General features: G+C 34.7%; 1 protein-coding gene across 1 annotated transcript in view; it reads left to right on the top strand.

Annotated features, from left to right (window-relative positions):
- The first annotated feature begins 1,555 nt into the window (after positions 1–1,555).
- The window catches only part of LOC136817124 (dihydropyrimidine dehydrogenase [NADP(+)]-like), a 31,142-nt gene continuing 13,397 nt past the window's right edge, over positions 1,556–19,300 (top strand). The window contains exons 1-15 of the mRNA XM_067073458.1: positions 1,556–1,743; positions 4,352–4,462; positions 4,799–4,881; positions 5,945–6,032; positions 6,424–6,585; positions 7,085–7,168; positions 9,983–10,095; positions 10,672–10,753; positions 12,485–12,575; positions 12,860–12,967; positions 13,779–13,916; positions 14,288–14,430; positions 15,716–15,815; positions 16,446–16,630; positions 19,081–19,296. Of these exons, the coding sequence (XP_066929559.1) occupies positions 1,711–1,743; positions 4,352–4,462; positions 4,799–4,881; positions 5,945–6,032; positions 6,424–6,585; positions 7,085–7,168; positions 9,983–10,095; positions 10,672–10,753; positions 12,485–12,575; positions 12,860–12,967; positions 13,779–13,916; positions 14,288–14,430; positions 15,716–15,815; positions 16,446–16,630; positions 19,081–19,296 (1,737 nt within the window). The 5' untranslated portion in view covers positions 1,556–1,710. The remainder of the gene's footprint in view (positions 1,744–4,351; positions 4,463–4,798; positions 4,882–5,944; positions 6,033–6,423; positions 6,586–7,084; positions 7,169–9,982; positions 10,096–10,671; positions 10,754–12,484; positions 12,576–12,859; positions 12,968–13,778; positions 13,917–14,287; positions 14,431–15,715; positions 15,816–16,445; positions 16,631–19,080; positions 19,297–19,300) is intronic.

Genomic DNA, 19,300 nt, shown 5'->3' on the forward strand with positions numbered 1-19,300 from the left:
TGTCACGTGATTTCTTGCTTCACTTTTCGATAAAGGCCGGTGGATCTAGCTCTTTTCATTCCAATCTGTGAGACACGAATATTATTTATTAAATTTAAATGATAAATGAGCCTTTAGAGCGCGGTGATTGGTTAAATCAAACGTCAATCACACTTTTGTCAAAGTAGTAACAATGCAACCTCGTCCCCGTGTATCCCAGGCTTTATTTACGTTACTGATTGACGCCAGAGAATACCCTGGTGTTGGCTGATGCGAGTTCCCCCTCTCAGAGGGGGAACTTCTCAAAACAATACGTCATAAAAAAACTGACGTTACAAAGTTACACTGCAATGCAACGGCTTTAAAAGAGAATAACGAATGAAATCTGATGTTTTGTTTTTGAATTACGTAATCTTACGCGTTCGAAAACCAGCCAATGCCAGGGTATTATCTAGCGCTATCAGTAAGAATCAAAAAGCTGATAATACGCAGGGAACAATGTCAATTGAATTCTCTACCTGGTCAGGAAGTCCCGGCTAAAAGGTTGAAGTTCATTTTGTTATTGCCAGTTCGAGTGGGTGTTATGAATCTTTGAACACGGAGAGCATTTGCATTATACCCAAACTGAAAAACGCTAGGTGTTGTATTGAAGCCAGAAATGCATCTTTGACGACCAAAATATTCTTCCAAAACATCTTGACAAAACCTCTCTGTCAGTACAAATTCAGCACAAATTCAGCACAAATTCAGCACCACTTTTTAAGAGGAATTTAACTGATTCAACAAGTGAGCTAACATTTATACATATACCTTCATAGGTTTGATGGGGAATAAACATTCTCTCCTTTTCCTTATCAGTCTTATCTGTTATTGAGTAGACCTTCCTCTTCCAACTATCAAAATAACCCAAAAAAACGTTTTGGAGCCAATCAAGTCTCCAGTCATTTTGATCTCGGAATGGTTCTAAAAAGATTTTTCTTTTCAATTTTCCTTCCTCCTGAGACCTGATGTTAAAACAATCGAAAAAACAATCCATGTATTGACAGAGGTCGGCTGTGGTTTTGTACTCAGGGTAGTAGCGATAGATGACACTTGACATTTTTGAGCTCAAAACCTGTGTTGCAAGACTGACAGTCATTGAAGAGTATGAAGTTAGGTTGATGTGTGCCAGAGATAATTTTGGCAGCAACTTCAAACTGCGATACATGTCATCTTGAACCACATGCACAATTTGATTCCATAAAATTGGATTTCCATTCCACAAATCTCTTGTCCCTGTGCCATCCCTGCGAGAGTGGTAGATAGCATTTCGCATAGTTTTCATAAGATGTGGAGCATCTGAGAAAAAGAAAATGAACCTTCTTTCTGGGGAAAATATATTTATTGTCCTATAAATTACACTGGAGGAAGACTGATCTCCATCGGGGAGAGGTGGTGTTGCGAAGGTGTTATGAAGGTGTGTCCCGCTTGTCATAACACCCGCCCGGGGCAAATCAAGTGGCGGTATTACGATAAATCCGGTATTAACGAGAGCGCAATCTGATTGGTTTAAAAACATTCCACTATGACACAATGCAAGGTCCGCAATCGATTTTGTAAACAAAAGCCACTCGCAGGCATCCCAGTTGACAAAAACAAGTTAGTGCACAAAAAATTGTGTAACATTTGACTTTCAAATACTTCACTTCTGATTTCTTGAATTTTGGATAGTGTTCAAGTTACAAGTCTAGTATGGCTTTATCTCGACATGTCCAAGATATTGAGGTGAGTTTTTCTTTGATGCACTGCTACAAATTTCCCGTCATGTCCCATGTGCTTTCAAAAAAGATAAGATTTGGTTAAAATCTAAAAGATCATCATAACATAGAGACTCATATCTCCATTTTAGTGAACTTTTAAATACTGCTGTATGGCTACCATTTTTATATTGGTATGTATATGAATTAAAGATGAAATAGGTATCTTTCCTTCATGATTTTGTTTTTTGAAACATCCTTTGGTTTTGGTCAATACACAGTTTGCAAAATTCAAAGTGTCTGAAGACAAATCCACGCTCTTACTCGAAATTTTTTATGTGCTTGTTACATTTATCTCTGATTGGTTCGAATTTATTGAGAGTAATAAAGTTATCAGCTCTAAGTTGTAAAGGGCCATTCCAGAATTTGTCTGTAACAGGGGCGGGGTGGAAGACACGGGATTTCCGCCAAGGGCAAAAGTTTTCACAAAAATTCAAAATTTCTCAGGGGAGTGAAGAAAATGTATGAATTTCCAAGGCAATTGAATTAAAAATGGCAAAAAAGAGTGAAATTTTCAATGCATTTTGCAAAAGTACTTGGATTTTCATTCATCGGAATTTCCAACCACCACTGGAAAAAAAAAAATTTTCGGGGCTAGAAAGAATTTAAAAATGTACGTCGCCAGACGGTGGGTAACGATAATTTTCTGGAATGGCCTAAAGCAAGTAACATAGGAATAAAATCACATGAACTTTTTCAAGAAATCACATGTTTTGATTGCATTGACTGCACTGATATAATTTTGCAGCAGGTGTACCGTCAACTGCTCTAACTTCTTGGGATGATTGGTCGAAACATGGGACTGGTTGATATCTGGTCTGTATTCTCACTTACTGTAAAATCTCTTTGACAACAAATTTGTTTTGATAACTCCTTCAAGTTTATCAATCATACTTCTTTGTTCCTCTTAGAGTGCACAGACACTTACGTGTGTTCCACTACCGATTTTTTTCATATTTCAATTTAAAAGGCTACTCTGTGCGGAAGAGAAATCGTGTTTTTTTTAATGCGCTGTTCGTTAACTCCAATCAAATGACTTTGGAGGTTCGGTGAAATGGTGGCCGAATTGCTGTCCCATGTTTTGTCAGATAGTCCCAAGTTAGAGCAGTTGACGGTATTTGGTTGTTCTAGGCCTAGTAGATATTGCGATCATCTAACTTTTTAAGTGAGAGGTATAGTTTCAGTTCAGTGACTTGTGTTAGTGCAAAATTGGGTATTACATACAGGGAGGTTTGTCTGGTAGGTCCTAATATGATAGTGACAGTGTCAACTTTTGACTATTTTGGACAATTTTTGGGGTGGAAATATGAACATTTTTTGTCCAACTTTTAGTCATTCTTGCTACTTTTTAGAGGTGAAAATGGCAAAAAAAATTCTTTTTAGTTCTGACAAGGTCCCAAATTTACCAAACTTTCATACATGACAGGGTCCACTTTTCAAACTTTAGGAACACATCCCCGTCAAGCTCAGTGCCCCCCAGAGGTTTAAAAAAATAAAGGTTTTAAAGGGAAAAGGGGATAATCAGATGGTCTGAGATATATGGCTGGCAGAAACCTTCTGTTTTCCTTAGTGCCGTCAACCAATCAGGAGTTTTTGCTTGATTAGGAAAATATTTCTCATGGGTGGAGCATTGAGATATACCGCCCGGAACGAATGACTTTTCTATTTAGGATTCAATTTCAAAGCGTTAAAGCCCCGAACATATTTTGAAATTCTGTTTCTGCAAAACTCCTGACTGTCAACGACTCTAACTTGGGACTATCATGACAAAACACATTTCACCGAACCTCCAAAGTCATTTAATTAAGATAATTGCAAATTATAGATAGCAAATAATGTGAATAAGCTACTCTCAACAGGTAGGATTTCACACCTCAAAAGGAACAAATCTTTGAGATGAGAAACGCGTAAATGCGATCGTGCGCATTCACCCAAGCGTCTGAACACAGATATAAAAAAGTATGTTCTTCTGCAGGAAAACTTCTTGTCGAAGAGATTTAAAGAGTGTGAAAATACAGGCCAGATATCAAAGATCCCAATTTTTGACCAATCGTCCCAAGTTAGAGCCCTTGGCGTTAAAACATATAAGTATTTTTGACTAACATCTTAATTTCATAATTTAAAATTTCTTCAAATGGGTTCCATGGTTCTTTTATGTTTTCTTGTCTAGTGATATATTTGCATGAGACAATTAAGCCTAAAATTCTATGTAAACGTCATGAAAATGAAAATGTTTTAATAATCTGCTGTAAATAGGTTAAGAATGATATAAGCTAGAAATGTTTAAAATGTTTGTTTATTTTGAATTTAATGTGGATGTAAATAAGCTGATAAATTAATCTTAAAGTTATGGGTTGATTGCTATTGCTTTCTTACTGATAGTCAAAAACTTATAGCCTGGATATCTTGACTTCAGTAAATAGTTAGGCAAAATCCTTTCAAGTTTTTCTCGGGACGATAGAAGGAGTCCAAATACCAATTATCACAAACCATCTGATTATCCACTTAGCATTGACCTGTTGACAATTTTATCCCTTAGGGTTATTGAACTTAATATCTATCTTTTTATATCTTAGAATCTTTTACAATTGAATCCAAAAGTTGCTACTCATGCAAACTATGTATCAACTAGTACCACAAAAAAGAATCGTAAATATTGGAAACGAAATGCTGAACATAATTGCTCCGTAAGTTTACAAATTAAAGTCATATTGAAATGCATATCATTTCATGAAAGCACTAATTAGCTCTAATATTAATTTTTTTTTGGCAAAACTCGCAGCTTTCTTACCTTGAAATCAAATGGGGTAAAAAGAGAACACATCATAATTAGAGACTTTTAGATATTTTTAAAGTTGAGCACCATAATCTAGACATCCAATTTAGAGCTATTATGTTACATAAGTTTGAAGTATATACTTTTTTATTATTTATGTATTTTGAATTCTGAAAGCTTCTCTTTCTTTTTTTTGTGGAATCGATTTCCCCTCCTATGATGTAACTCTTAAATTGCTCAATTTCAGTCTTGTAATGATTTGACAAAGAATTTTGATGATATCAAGCATACAACATTAAGTGAAAGAGCAGCTCTCAAAGAGTCTTTCAGGTAAGGCATTACACTCCAATGTTAATTGATATTATCAAATTTCTCACGTGTTATTATAAACTTTATAGTGAATATTTTTCAAAGCTTTCATGTGGTTTTTATTTTTTAACGATATCTTTTTAACAATTATTTTAATGTTGTTTTTTAATAAGAAAAATGTATACATCTTATGCAAATTCCAAGCAAATTATGGTATAAGATTTAAATATTTTAGATCTGTTATCAAAACCCAAGCAGTAGAATTTTATAAATTGAAAAATTGTTGAATTTCTAAATTCATTGCACAATCTCCATTAGTTACATACTTGATTTGAGGTCGCTATTAATCTAATAACAAGATTAGCCTACCATTATGGTATTTGAAACCAAAATTTATTGCATAATACAAGAGTCCTGAGATTTTCATTACAGTTTAGAAACTGATAGAAGTATCAGTGGAAGTGATCTTCTTGTTAATTAAAGATTTTTTTAACCTTTTTTACTCGTAATACCTTCTCACGAGACTAGTGGACGTGGTCAATGCCAGAAAAAACTCTTTCAAAATATTTTATGGACTATGCTTAATCCTTCCTAAAAGCTTCATTTAAACATAACCTAGCAATATAAATCATTATTAAAAACAGGAAGTTTTTAGATCGATAAATGCCATACAAATGAGCAGATTAATTATGCTTTATCTATTTAAGCGTTTAGTGATAAATGCTTTTCTTGTAAACTCCACATTAACTTTGAATGAATGAACTATATGAGCTTGTTAAATCGTTATCAAGTGAAAAATTTTGTTATCCTCAGGAACTGTAACCTTAGGAAAAATACTACCTGCTCTTTGTCAGTCACATTATATTATTCTGTAACAAATGTTCAACTAGAAAAATTCATTTCATACATCTGTTTTTGATCTGGCTAACCTGGTCTGTATAGCTTTCAGCTTGTAATCTCTCCTCAGCTTTGGTCTAATGCAAACAAAAAAGGGGACATACTTTCTCACTACTGACCAGCAGCCAACAGAATGAACAAACTTGATACACTTTTTTGATGATTATAAATAATTAATAATTTTCAGATGCTTGAAGTGTGCTGATGCTCCCTGTCAAAAGAGTTGTCCCACACAACTCGACGTCAAATCTTTCATATCAAGTATCTCAAACAAGGTAGGTTTCAGTTCTATGAAAAGAATGACTGATAGGAGTAATATATTTTACTCGCATGAAAAATTATATTTATTGTGTAATACTGAATACATTAGTTATGTACAAAATACATAACCAAGACTTATGAAAGAAAACAGTAAAAAACCTGAAAAACGCCAATAATAGATAGAATAATAAATTGTTTTAAAATCTTATGAATATCAAATAAAAGTTACAATAATGTCTTCTAAAAATCAATTTCTTGTATAAGAGCTGTGTTAAGTTTAATGGAACCCTGATATATTCGCTAGCTTATCCTGTATTAATTTCTCTATATAGTGCTAAAGATTGTCCTTTTTTTTAGACCTAATAGGTATCTGATTTTTCAAATTCGTTTTTTAAAATGTTTTAGAATTTCTATGGAGCAGCAAAAGCAATCTTCAGCGATAACCCTCTGGGTCTCACATGCGGTATGGTGTGTCCAACAAGCGACTTGTGTGTTGGTGGATGCAATCTTTACGCTTCCGAGGAAGGGCCCATCAATATTGGTGGTCTTCAACAATTTGCTACTGAGGTAAAATTATTGTGATTCTTGATATTTTGTCTGAGAACACTTTTACTCCCTTGCCTCCGATACAAAAATTTTGTGAAAGTATATGAAAAAAAATAAAAATTGATTCTTGATAAAAGTGCTTTTTAAGTTGAGGAGGTTGTACTTTCTGTCCAGAGTGGCTTCAATAAGCCTGCAATATTCAGGGGATGAGTCAGCAAAATTTCCTGAAAGGTTTTGGGGTGTCTTGAAAATTAGTACGATTAGTACAAGAGATCTCTGAGATTTTGATAAAACGCAAGGCTATATCTTGAAAACTTACCGAAAGTCTGAGAGGGGGGTTTTATATGAAATTTTGGCTAAAAATTTTAAGCTCTTCCACATAGAAATCATTCTCTGGAATAGCCGAAAAGAAAAAGCAAAATTAATTTGCAATAGAAAAGCATATACATTTTATCACTTTGAAGTGATTTTTAAGATTGATTATAATTTTTGATACATTTTATTTATTTTTTATCACTAGGTGTTCAAGAAGATGAAAATTCCTCAAATCAGAGATCCAAACCTACCACCACTCGATCAACTACCTGACAGTTACAAACAAAAGGTAAATTATCTTTAATGTACATCCTTTGATGTACAACCTTTTGCGAGCAGAAACTTTCGCAATTTTCGCGAATTCCGCGAATTTTAGCCCTTTTTTGCGAAAGTAAATGTCTTTGAAAATTCTTGAGAGGGTAATTCGCGAAAGTTTATGCTCGCGAAAAAGTAGAAATAAACCAGCTGCGCTGGAAGGTCAGCCTAAATTGCTTAATATGATTAGAAAGATATGTTGTTAAAAATTGATACGATTTACTAAAACGAGAGTAAAAAAATCATCAAATTTACGTTTGTAAGCAATATGGATTAACGAAAATATGCCATGTTACAATCTGTATGACAGAATAATTATTCGTCTCTTAGTTAGGATAGATATTTAGATAATAAAAATTAGATATACAGATTCAAGAAAATAAAAATCGTTGCAAGGAAGTTAAATGCAAGGCATCAAAAATCACAAAAAAGTTATACACTTTTCATTTTTTATTAAGCTTAGACTTATAATTATATTCAAGCTCAAGCTGGATAAAAAGTTAAAAGTTTCAAAAACAAAGAAGCTGTAAATCAGTAAAAGTTAAAACGGTGTCATTTTTATTCATCTTATAACTCAAGAGAAATAGTTTAAAATTTCATGTTTTTTATAATAAGCAATGAAAAATTCAAAATTAGGTTTACACCGACACCCAAAATACTATTTAAAATTTATTCAAATTTAAAGTTTTATGTTTAGCATACCTGATGTCGTCCCAGAAAGACTGTTTATTGTACAATATTTTCCCTAAGCTGAGCCTAAATATGCTTAAAAGTGCAATTTATTAATCTATTAAAAAATATTTAACCCATTTATATACATTTATTATTTATCATTATTAGTCCAGAATGTGTAAGTGTCCGCCATCAAATCACCGCCATTTACATAGCTGCACTTTAAATATATATATACTTGATTAATTTCCATTTAAGCTTGATCATAATTATCTCCAAGTCAAAAAGAACAAATGCAAGTGTCTGCTTTCAAATTACAGTGAAAACTTAAGTCTAGAAAATATCATTTTTGCGTCAATAATTTGATGAAGAACTTCGGTCTTTTTCAAATTCACATAGGAGTGGTACTTTAATATACTTGTTCAATTTCCATTTACGCTTTATCATCATTATCTCCAAGTCGGTCCAAAAAACAAACAAACTGCCAGTGAAAAACGCAAGTCTGGAAAAAAATCATTTTTGCGTCAATAATTTGATGAAGAACTTTGTTCTTTCTCAAATTTACATAGGAGCTGTACTTTAATATACTTGATCAATTTCCATTTACGCTTTATCATAATTATCTCCAAGTTGGTCCAAAAAAAAACGTAACTGCCAGTGAAAAACGCACAAGTCTAGAAAAAAAATCATTTTTGTGTCAATAATTTTGATGAAGAGATTCGGTCTTTCTCAAATTCACATAGGAGCGGTACTTTAATATACTTGATCAATTTCTATTTACGCTTTGTCAATATTATCTCCAAGTCCAGAAGAACAAGCATATAAAATGTCTACCAAATCAAAAGGAAAACACCAAGTTCAAGAAAACATTATTTTTGTGAATAATCAGATGATTAAGCTGTGAACTGTAATATATATACACTCCAGTAATTGTTGGTGGTTATTCTATATTCAAGTCCAAAATGAAAAAATATGTTTTCATGCTACAAAATAATGAGGTCTATCAGGTAAAAAATAACTCACAATACAGGAAAAAACTTGAGCAAATAAGTTAAAATCTTCATACTTTAAAGAAAAGAACATCCTTATAATCTAACTCCAGTGTTGTATCTTCCTTAGTTATAAGTTTAAAAGCCATTTCAACAAGATATAATGATTGTATAAATAAAAGCTGGCAAGAGATAAACACAGAACGAACGAAAAAGCACCGCTTTGGTAGCCATATTGAATTGTTTTTGACACATATCGGGAAACCAAACTTAGCCCGATTGGATGAATTGAAAGCGTATCCCAACCGGAACGCTGCCCGAAAAAGCTGGAGAGCAAATACACAGATCGGAAAACCAAACTTAACCCGATCGGATGACAATCATCAACTGTGCACAATTCCGCCCACGCCCGACCAAAAAAGGCGAAACGCCTTCACTTTTTGTCGTCTTATGAAAATGAAAAAACAGATTTAAAGTCATCACGGCTGACCAATTTGTAGAAATTATGCAAAAAAGTCCATCAATTGTGGTTTGAACGATCAAAATACAATACTGGTTTTATGCACCGAAAATTAGAATTTTCTACTTAAAATATACCTAATTCGCGAAAGTTTATGCTCGCGAAAATTTTTAATCAAATTTGCGAATAGATTTAGTTTGTACGCCTAAAGTATGTTCATAAATCAATCATTTTTTGAGCAAATTGATCTAAAACTCTAATACGGTTAAAAAACTATTACCTATCTTTTGGTAAATACAGACAAATTCATCTCTTTTTTGATTGACTTTTTCCGAACAAAAACAATATGTTTCCTTCTGCATTCTAAGGAGCGATGACCAAGTGATCAAATGCGTCAGCGTCTCAAACCAGGGATTCGCGGTTCGAATTCCCGCTCTTTCGAATGTTCCTTTCAGTTCATAGATGGCCGAGCCGGCTCGCCGTAGACCTCGTTAAAACAATCAAAAGGCTGTCTTAAAGTCCTGATTACTGGGCTATCCACTCTATCTATCTATGCATTATGTGGAAAAAATTACTTTTCCTAATCTACAGTACATTCTTAAGACTATTTAGGGTCTCATACAAGCTGGCATTGAATTCTAAATTATTCCCCATATTGCTCCATTAGATTGCCATGTTTGGTTGTGGACCAACCTCCATCAGTTGCGCCACATTCCTTGCACGTCTTGGTTATTCAGATATCACCATCTTTGAGAAAGAAAATTACATTGGTGGTCTAAGGTGAGCAAGAGATGTGTTTACTAAAATATCGGGTGCATTAGAAAAAGTGTACAGGTTTGTCAAGATTATTGTGAGCTTACGGAAACCTCGTTCCCTGTGTATTATCCGCTTTTTTACGCTTACTGGTGGCACTAGTTACCACCCTTGTATTGTCTGCTTTTTGAATGCGCAAGATTACGTAATTCAAAAACTAAACGTCAAATTTTTATCGTATTGTTTATGAGAAGTTCCCCCTTCTAGAGAAAGGGGGAACTCGCATCAGCCTACACCAGGGTATTCTCTGGTGTTCATCAGTAACATAAATAAAGCCTGGAATAATATACATAAGGACGAGGTTGAGCTTACGGATAAAAATCTTTTATTGTTTCTTTCTTATTCATGATATTCATAACGGAATGTTTTCTACGCAACGACCCCGGTTTTTGCCATTAGTGGCAAATTTTATACAACTTTAGTATAGTTTACCGGGGTATTTCCGTAGAAAACATTACGTCATGAATATCAATCATGAGTTGTATAGAAAGTTTAATTTGAATTTAGTAAAATATAGACCTTTATTTTTGTGTTCCTACCTAGTTCATCAGAAATCCCTCAATACCGTTTACCATACGATGCTGTCAGCTTTGAGATTGACCAAATGAAGGATCTAGGTGTTAAGGTCAGTTTTGTTTTTCTGGAAGTAGTAAGCCTAAAAACATTGACAATATTATGGTAAGTGTTTAAAGTTTTCTGTCTCAGTGAAGTATATACCCTATTATAAGGACGCTTTTGAAATGTTCTTTCTGCTCCGCTGTTTGAATAAAAAATAGAATACACGTTTTTTTTTTTTTAAGAAACTAGTTTTACCAAGCAGCCTCAATGTTTCTTAAGAAATCGGCCTTTTGAGCCTTAAATGTTTCTTACATGTTTCTAAACTTTTTGACATAATCAGCCTTATGAAAGGCTGGATTGGAAGGTTCTTAAAAAAACGAATTAAAAAATGTTATTTTCTCATTCTCAGCCTCGGCATGTTTCTTAGATGTTTTTTAGTTTTTAGACATTCTGAGCCTCATGTTTCTTAAAAGTGTGTTTCTTAAAAAAAACAAAAACGTGTAGCCTAATATTATGGAGGGAAATGTTGTAGTATTTTCTGTTAAATTAGTGTTTTATATATAATTGTTCCAGGGGTAAAAGACTGCAAATTTTGCTATTTCCAGGAGGGTATCCACACATTTCCAAGAAATGTTTTTTGACTCATGAAAAGGTTCGTCCACCCCCTGTATGGAAATTTAATGAGATAGCCCATTCCGCTTCACAGCAAAAGCACCCCCAAAGTGTGGTAGCAGAGGAATGTAAAGAGATGGAAAAACAGCTTCTTGAAAACAATGGAAAAACGGCTCGTCATATACCAGGCCTCTTGCCCTTAAGGGAGTTTATGTCGAGTAAATAGGTTTCTTTTGTTGTCGCTATAAAAAATCTGCATAATTAGCGTGTTGTGACAAAATTCTTTTGTTTTAAGCCTGATTATGCGCAAACTTTTAGGGCTTATATTTTGGGTACACCTCTTCTATACGAAAAGGTACCTATATCTTCTTGCTCAGAATTTCCTAGCGATTCTACTGATATAACCGCATCATGACCGCACCATAATATGGAAAGCTAGAGCTCGATAAAATTATAACTTCATCTTGATTTTACTCGACTTCTGACAGCTTTACAAGAACCAATTTAATATCATTGCGTTAAGAATTTATTTTGCTATACATTGGTAAAAATATTGCTCCTTATTCTTAAAAATTGAACTAGTAATCGGCAAAAAAGGAAAAACAAATTTTCATTTTTATCGTCAAATCATGTAGAAACCGTCCGATTAGTATGGTGAGCCGTCTTTTCTGGACTTTCATTTAATGACCTAATCAACGTTTTTACAATAGAATTTTCAATAGAAGTGATCGTTGAACTTTGAGTAATCAGAAGAGCTGTTTTTCCATCTCTTTACATTCCTCTGGTGGTAGTAATAACAGGAAAAACCTGCTTGTCCTTCTATTCTTTCTATGTATAGTCAAGAATAGCGCTCCGCATCGCATACGTCATAATTATTACTTTTCACTTTTTTTGGCATTTGTACGAGTTGCAATCCCACAATACAACGCGGCTCAATTAAAGATAGGTGCAAGCTGTTATATATCTTTTGTCAAACGATGCAATTAACGTGCAAAAGAGATTAACGCAAAGGTTGATGGGATTGGAACTCGTACAAACACATCGAGAGTAATGATTATGTCAAAAATAAAATCTATTTTTAGATTCAGCGCGGTGCGCTATTAATACGGCCCGATTTAAAAATTATATTACCTATGAACGTTTGTAGAACATGCCTTTATTATAATTTTCACCTGACCTTTTCTAGGTTGAATTAAACAGACCGCTATCCAAGAATGCAGGCACCACCATTGAATCATTAAGAAACGAAGGATACAAAGCTATTTATATTGGTATTGGTAAGTCTGCAATCATGGTTGAAATATATTGAGAACTCCGGATAGTTTAACATTTTTCACTTTGAGTTATGGAGACTCGTATAAAATAATTAAAATGGAATATCATGCATGCCTCTTAAACTCGACCTAGTTTCTTATAACAAGTTTCTTCAACTCGAACAAATTTTAGTTTCAATAAGTGTATGTGCTCGAGTTATGGAGACTCTACTGTATATAGTGTATAAAAATTTTGAAAATTTTCTTTTTCTTTAATTGGCTTTGTTTGTTATTGTTTCATTTTTTAGGTCTACCCGAACCAAAGATCGCTAAACAGTTCGAAGGATTGACGGTCGACCATGGGTTTTACACTTCTAAAAACTTTTTACCTCTCGTATCGAAAGGCAGTAAAGCAGGTACGCTATGATATGCCAAAAAAATTTTTTATGTATTTATATAATGTAATATTTTTTCATAATATGTACCAACTGAAAATAAATTAATAATAATAATGAATGGACTTAGGTGGTTTTTAGTGGACTTAGGCCCTTTAAACATGGACTTAGGCCTTTTTAAAATTAAAGTTTTCTTTTGCGAAAAAAGATTCGACGAAAGAATCGTTCAACTTACAAAATATAAAGTTCTACTTGATGTAGCACACAAAACTGTGGCATGTTATAGATTTTCTGTTAGGCCAATTATCCGTGAGTCTGAAAATTTTAGAATCGCAACAAAAAAATTTGATGAAGAAGAAAAACAGCCATAACTTTTGATGCATTAATTTAGAAAAATTTTCCGAAAAATTTAAAACAGTTCAATTCTTTGCGGGCAGTTTGTAAAAACTTCGAAACAAAAAGGTTAATTACCCATTAAAACTTAGCACTTTTTATAGAAGAAGGTAATGCAACATATTATTAACGTCTTTTTAAAGTTCATAACGTCATTTTTGCAATTAAATTCTTAATTACTCTTAAGAGATTTGATTAAAAAGCAATTTATAAAGGCAATTCTTTGTCAAAAGTGCTAAAGAACTTAAAACATAACTTTTATGTTCAAATACTTAAATCAGTTTTTTGACTATGGTTAGAGCCCTTAAGTCTAAAAATCACGGAAAAAAATAAGATCAGCAAAGCCTTAGTCAAAAATTACTCGTTCTTTTAGTAGCATCGTTTTTTATCATAAATAACTTTTATCTTCTGTTTCTCATTAGTTTTTGCCTTTTCATAGGAATGTGCTCGTGTAAATCAGCCTTACCTCAACTCCATGGCAACGTGGTCGTACTCGGTGCCGGTGATACGGCTTTTGATTGTGCAACATCAGCATTACGTTGTGGTGCGCGTAAAGTCTTCGTGGCTTTCAGAAAAGGTAAAATTTGTCCTGTAGCCGCTGATATATATGTAAAATCTTTCCCTTTTCAAAGACTTAAATCTGCGACGTCGTTTTTTCTTTGTGTTAGATTTTTCGATGATTTTCAAATATTTGAACACTTTACTGTGCGTTGTGCCATTAGGGTTGCTCAAGGACTGCAACTACTGTAGTTCACCTCTCTTGAATGCTCCTCTCCGGTTGTCGAAAAAAAAAATTTTCGTTACTTGCCCTTGATCTTAAAGCTCTCGAAGAATTAGCGAGAGCTCGCTGTATTTGCCACTTTTCTATGTTATGTAATTCCCCTTATAACAGGTCAATAACTTGTATTTTGTTATGTGACCAAATTTTATTTAAATTTTTATTTTCAGGATTTGTGAACATTCGTGCAGTGCCAGAAGAGATGGAGTTGGCTCGTGAAGAGAAATGTGAATTTTTACCCTTCGTAACACCAAAAGAAGTGGTCGTCAAGGGCGACCGTATCGCTGCTATGGAGTTCTTCAAGACTGAACAGGTAATTTTCTGTTATTTCGATGGCTGTCCGCGCTAAAGCCATTGAGTTTCAGGCGAGACTCATGGATGGGAAATGAAGCCACTTATTTTCCATCTAAAACACCCGTGCATAGTTTTTACACAAGCGACAGATTGGAATTAAAATCTATCGCTAGATTTCAAAAAATGTAGTCCTCCAAAACAAAGGAACCGCTAGATTCAATCTGTCGTCATGATTACCGGCGCCTTCTATGCGTGTTTTGGATGGGAAATAAGTAGCTTCAATTTCTCTTGCCTGAGAAGGGTCAAAGTTTCGCCTCTAGCACTTCGGGCTTGAAACTCAATGGCTAAAGCTCTGAAGAAGGAGGCCAATCCACTAAGCTTTATATAAACCCTGGAAGAATTTCTCAATCCCGGCCAACAAGAAAAATATTCCTGAAGGTACCAATTTTCAAAACACTTTATATGTCAAAGGCGAGCAAAATTTTTGATGGGAGTTTTTAGAAAGTGGTACCCAAATGATAGCACTACTGAATGTTGGTGAAAAAAATTTATAAACGCAGAATTTCATTGAATTATAAAATGGATTCCCGGACAATTCCCCTCTGGTGAATTCCCCCCGGTGAATTCCCCTCCAGTAAATTCCCCCCTGGTGAATTCTCCCCCGGAAAATTCCCACCCGGTGAATTCCCCCTGGTGAACTAAAAAATCATGTAATTTGAAATAAGCGAGTTGTGATTCTTAAAACTTTGTAAAAATCCTTGACCCTAAAATTGGAGGTTTGTTTCTATTGAAAGTTTTAAATTAGTCTCTCTAAGGGTCGGAAAATTCAGGATTTTTAGAAAATTTTTTGATTTCCAGAGAAAAAATTGAATAAAGTCTCTCTAAGGGTATGACTTTTTTCAAAAATCGAATAACAAAAAATTCAAAAAGTCTCTCTAAGGGTCACCTTTTTAGCAAAAATATCAGTCTTTCTAAGGGTCAGTTTTCGGAGGTCCCGTCCGCACATACTTCTCATTCGCCAACCCTAGTACCCCCCAGGGGTTACAGTCCATGATTTCGAAACTTAAAAACACATATGAAAATATATGGGTGGGAATTCACCAGGGGGGGAATTCACCGGGTGGGAATTTTCCGGACACCATAAAATGACCCACATCGAGTAGTGCTACCATTACGGTATCGGGATACTACTCACTTAAAAAAAATCCCATCATAGATTGCGTGGATGTAGCTTAGTCTAGTCTATATAAGGGCCAGTTCTCGCACTGAAGCCGAATGCTTAATCTTTCCACTATTCTTTATAGCTTGACGATGGCACGTGGATTGAAGATGAAGATCAAACATTGAAAATCAAAGCCAATTTCATCATTTCTGCTTTTGGTTCTACTCTTGCTCAAAAAGATGGTAAGAATAGCATGTACAGTTGACGCTCTCTGATTCGATCTTCAAGGGGAATTGGATTTTCATCGAATAAGGGAGCTTATTGAATAAGGGAGCGTCGTTTGTGAGAGTTTCTTGTTGACAGGGACTTTAAATCTCATCGAATAAGGAAGCATATCGAATAATAGAACGTCGAATAAGGGAGCGTCGTTTATGAGAGTTTCTTGTTGACGGGAACTTTAAATTTTATCGAATAAGGAAGCATATCGAATAGTAGAACCTCGAACCAGAGAGCGTCAACTGTAGTGTTCTTTTTTGCTTTTTTGCTTTACTGAACGTTAACTATAACATTACAACCCATACCTTAATACTTTGGATTGAGTCGTTTCTTTTTGGCAACAACTGATACGATCTAGTCATGTCACTCATAAAATATCTTCCAATGAGGTTGAGCCTAGGGCATCATTCGAGACAAGACCACAGGAAGTACCAGAAAGTAGTCATTGTCATTTCAGCATATAATTCACTCTTCTCTCATTAGCAAAGTGTCAAGATATTAAGACTTTCTTACGATTTTTTTTCTGTACACCGCTTTTAGATCTTAAGATAAAATTAACTACCGCTTTAAAAAAATCTCCTAATTTTTCTTTTCAGTCATCGAAGCTCTATCACCACTAAAGATGAACCGATGGGGATTACCTGACGTCAACCAAGATACCATGGGGTCAAGCGAAGCGGATGTTTTCTGTGGAGGCGATATCGGTGGACAAGCGAACACAACGGTCGAGTCAGTCAATGACGGTAAACACGCTTCGTGGAGCATGCATCGCTACTTACAGGTAAGGTTAATTCATTATATTCATGACGTAATGTTTTATACAAAAGCACCCAAAATATCCCGGGCGTTTGCTGCTAGCGTTATTGTTTGAATTCTGAACTACAATCCTTCAAGAAATATTTGAGACAAAGGGGAGTTCCCGGTGTAATTTTGAACACCACAATTGATTTTTAAGCGCCTTAAACTACAGTTGGAAAGTAGAGTTTTAACTCTGAGTTTTCTAAAATCGAAATATTCAATGGAAGAAAGTGGAAGTGCTAAAATAGCAATTCTCGCCCGAACTTTAAATTCTGAAAAACGTTAAAATACACTAAAATCTCAATATATTTCGATGGAGATTGTAGTTGAAAATACCTTTTTTTGGTGTTACCGTTTAAAACATTACGTCATGAAAATCACGAATGTGTAAGTTACTTTCATTGGTAACTGAGAAAGGTTTTCCGAAATCAATAGAAGCCAAAGGAAACAAAAACAATGGTGAGAGCTGCACTAATACAATAATGACCAGTTAGTGAGGGCTGTACTGAGAAATATTTTCAGTACAGCCCTCACTAACCCGTCATTATTGTATTTGTTAACCGTTTCCTTCATCTTCGATTGATTTTTAGCGCTTTATCCAGAAAAAACAGCGAAATAAAGCAAAAAAGCAAGCGAAAAGAGATCAAAAATTGTTATAATTTCTGACGTCGGAAATAAAAAAATGAGAGAAATGATGTCACGCATTGTTCATTTTCCATTGAAAAAGTAACGTCACAGTGAATTTTCTTAACGACGGGTAACTCTGGGCAGTGTAGGCCCGTCGTCATGCGAAAAGAACCAATTGCATTGCGCAAAAAGCCGTGTAGCCCGCTTTAAAAAAGTAACCGGTTAACAATGAGAAATATTGCCCTCAGTCAACAAATTAATTTGTCGCAAACTCGGTCTTTACTCGACCCATACTCGACCTTTGGTACATCGCTCACGAACTGGTCATTATTGTATTAGTAGAATCCATTCAGCTTTATAGCCCCCTTATCTAAATTCGGCAGCTTCTCTATCCCGACCAATCAAAATCTTTGATTGGATTTTCTTTGAAAATGGTAACTTCTAATGGTATCACGACTCGAGGTTGTAGATACATCGAGAGTGCTAAATCTACTTTTCAACGCTACAATGGCTTCTTTGCGGGTACCAGTTTCAAAGTAAACCTCGATCGAAAAAGGTAGAAATATCTTAGTTCTGTTGTTGCTTCTGATTGGACAAGCGTTGAAATTCTATTGTAATGTCATGTGGCCTAGGCAGGACTTCCTACCTAACCATGGCACACTTTTCAGCCGAAGCACGACATCTAGCACTTCGGGCTTTATAAATCTATGATTTTGACATCATTCCTTCCTGGCAAACTCGAACCCAGCCTCATCTCATGCAAGTTGGTGACGTTAGTTTTAATTTGTTTCACAATCATACACCTATAAGTATATGTAATCACATGATAACGAGTGCAATTCGAGATTAATTGTATGAGTGATTTTTTTGTTATTAATTTTCCGAGTCCGAAAGGACGAGGAAAATTCGAAACAAAAAAATCACGAGTGCAATTTTCGAATTGTACGAGTTATCATGTGATTACGAGCTAATTGCACAATCGGTTTCTGCTTTTTCCCCGTCAGTAAAGTAAATTACACTGAAAGTTTTATATTTTTCTCTTCTCTTTATGTTTTTCTTCTATTGTTGCTTATAGATTTTTTTCTCACAAAATTAATTTCGAATGTAATTAAAACGTTCGATAGTAAAAATGTAAGAAAAAACATTAAAATCTATTTTGTAAACATTGGCCCGTCATTGAAGAGTGTGATTAACGATTAATTGCTCTCTACAGGATGCAATTAACGATTAATTGCTCTCTTTGAAGGGGTGCCAAATGAGAAAATATAACGAAAAGATTCGAGACAAGACAATTGTAATCAAGATCCGGTTCTCAGAGGCCCTCGTGTGCCTTGAACTTGTATACATTATTATTATTATTATTATAAATCGTGCGATTAATCCTTAAATGGCGCGGTCGACTTTTGAATGGTCCAGTAATGATGTTACACAGAAATGACGTGAAAACTCTTTGTTTTATGAGAAAGTCAATTTTTTTTTGAACATAAATAAAACCATATATAAAACACTCCTATAACAATCATATAAACTCCGGAGGCTTTCCCGGCACGCTGTAAAATAAATCTAATTTTTCATTAAAAAAAATATACGACTAGTCTAGTCCCGTTTTAGACAAGTTCTAGATATATGTGTTACTATTTTTTCCATAAATATTTCAATGTTGTCAGTTTCATTTTATTGTAATAATGCTCTTTAATGCTCTTTAAAGTCAATGCAATGACTTCAGACATTTTGACGTCATTCCTTCCTGGTAAACTCCAACCCAGCCCCCTCACGCTTTAAAGATTATATTTCATTTCTTTATAGCAATTAGCAGGCGTTTCCATCCCGCCTGAACCAAAACTACCATTGTTTTGTACACCAATCGACGAAGTTGATCTCAGCGTTGAAATGTGCGGGCTAAAATTCCCCAATCCATTTGGTTTAGCCTCTGCACCACCAACGACAAGTGCACCAATGATGAGACGTGCTTATGAGGCTGGATGGGGTTTTGAGTTGACCAAGACTTTTGTTTTGGATAAGGTAC

This window comes from Clytia hemisphaerica, unplaced genomic scaffold (genome assembly GCF_902728285.1).
Source record: "Clytia hemisphaerica strain Z4C2 unplaced genomic scaffold, Clytia hemisphaerica genome assembly, whole genome shotgun sequence".
NCBI classification, from domain to species: domain Eukaryota; kingdom Metazoa; phylum Cnidaria; class Hydrozoa; order Leptothecata; family Clytiidae; genus Clytia; species Clytia hemisphaerica.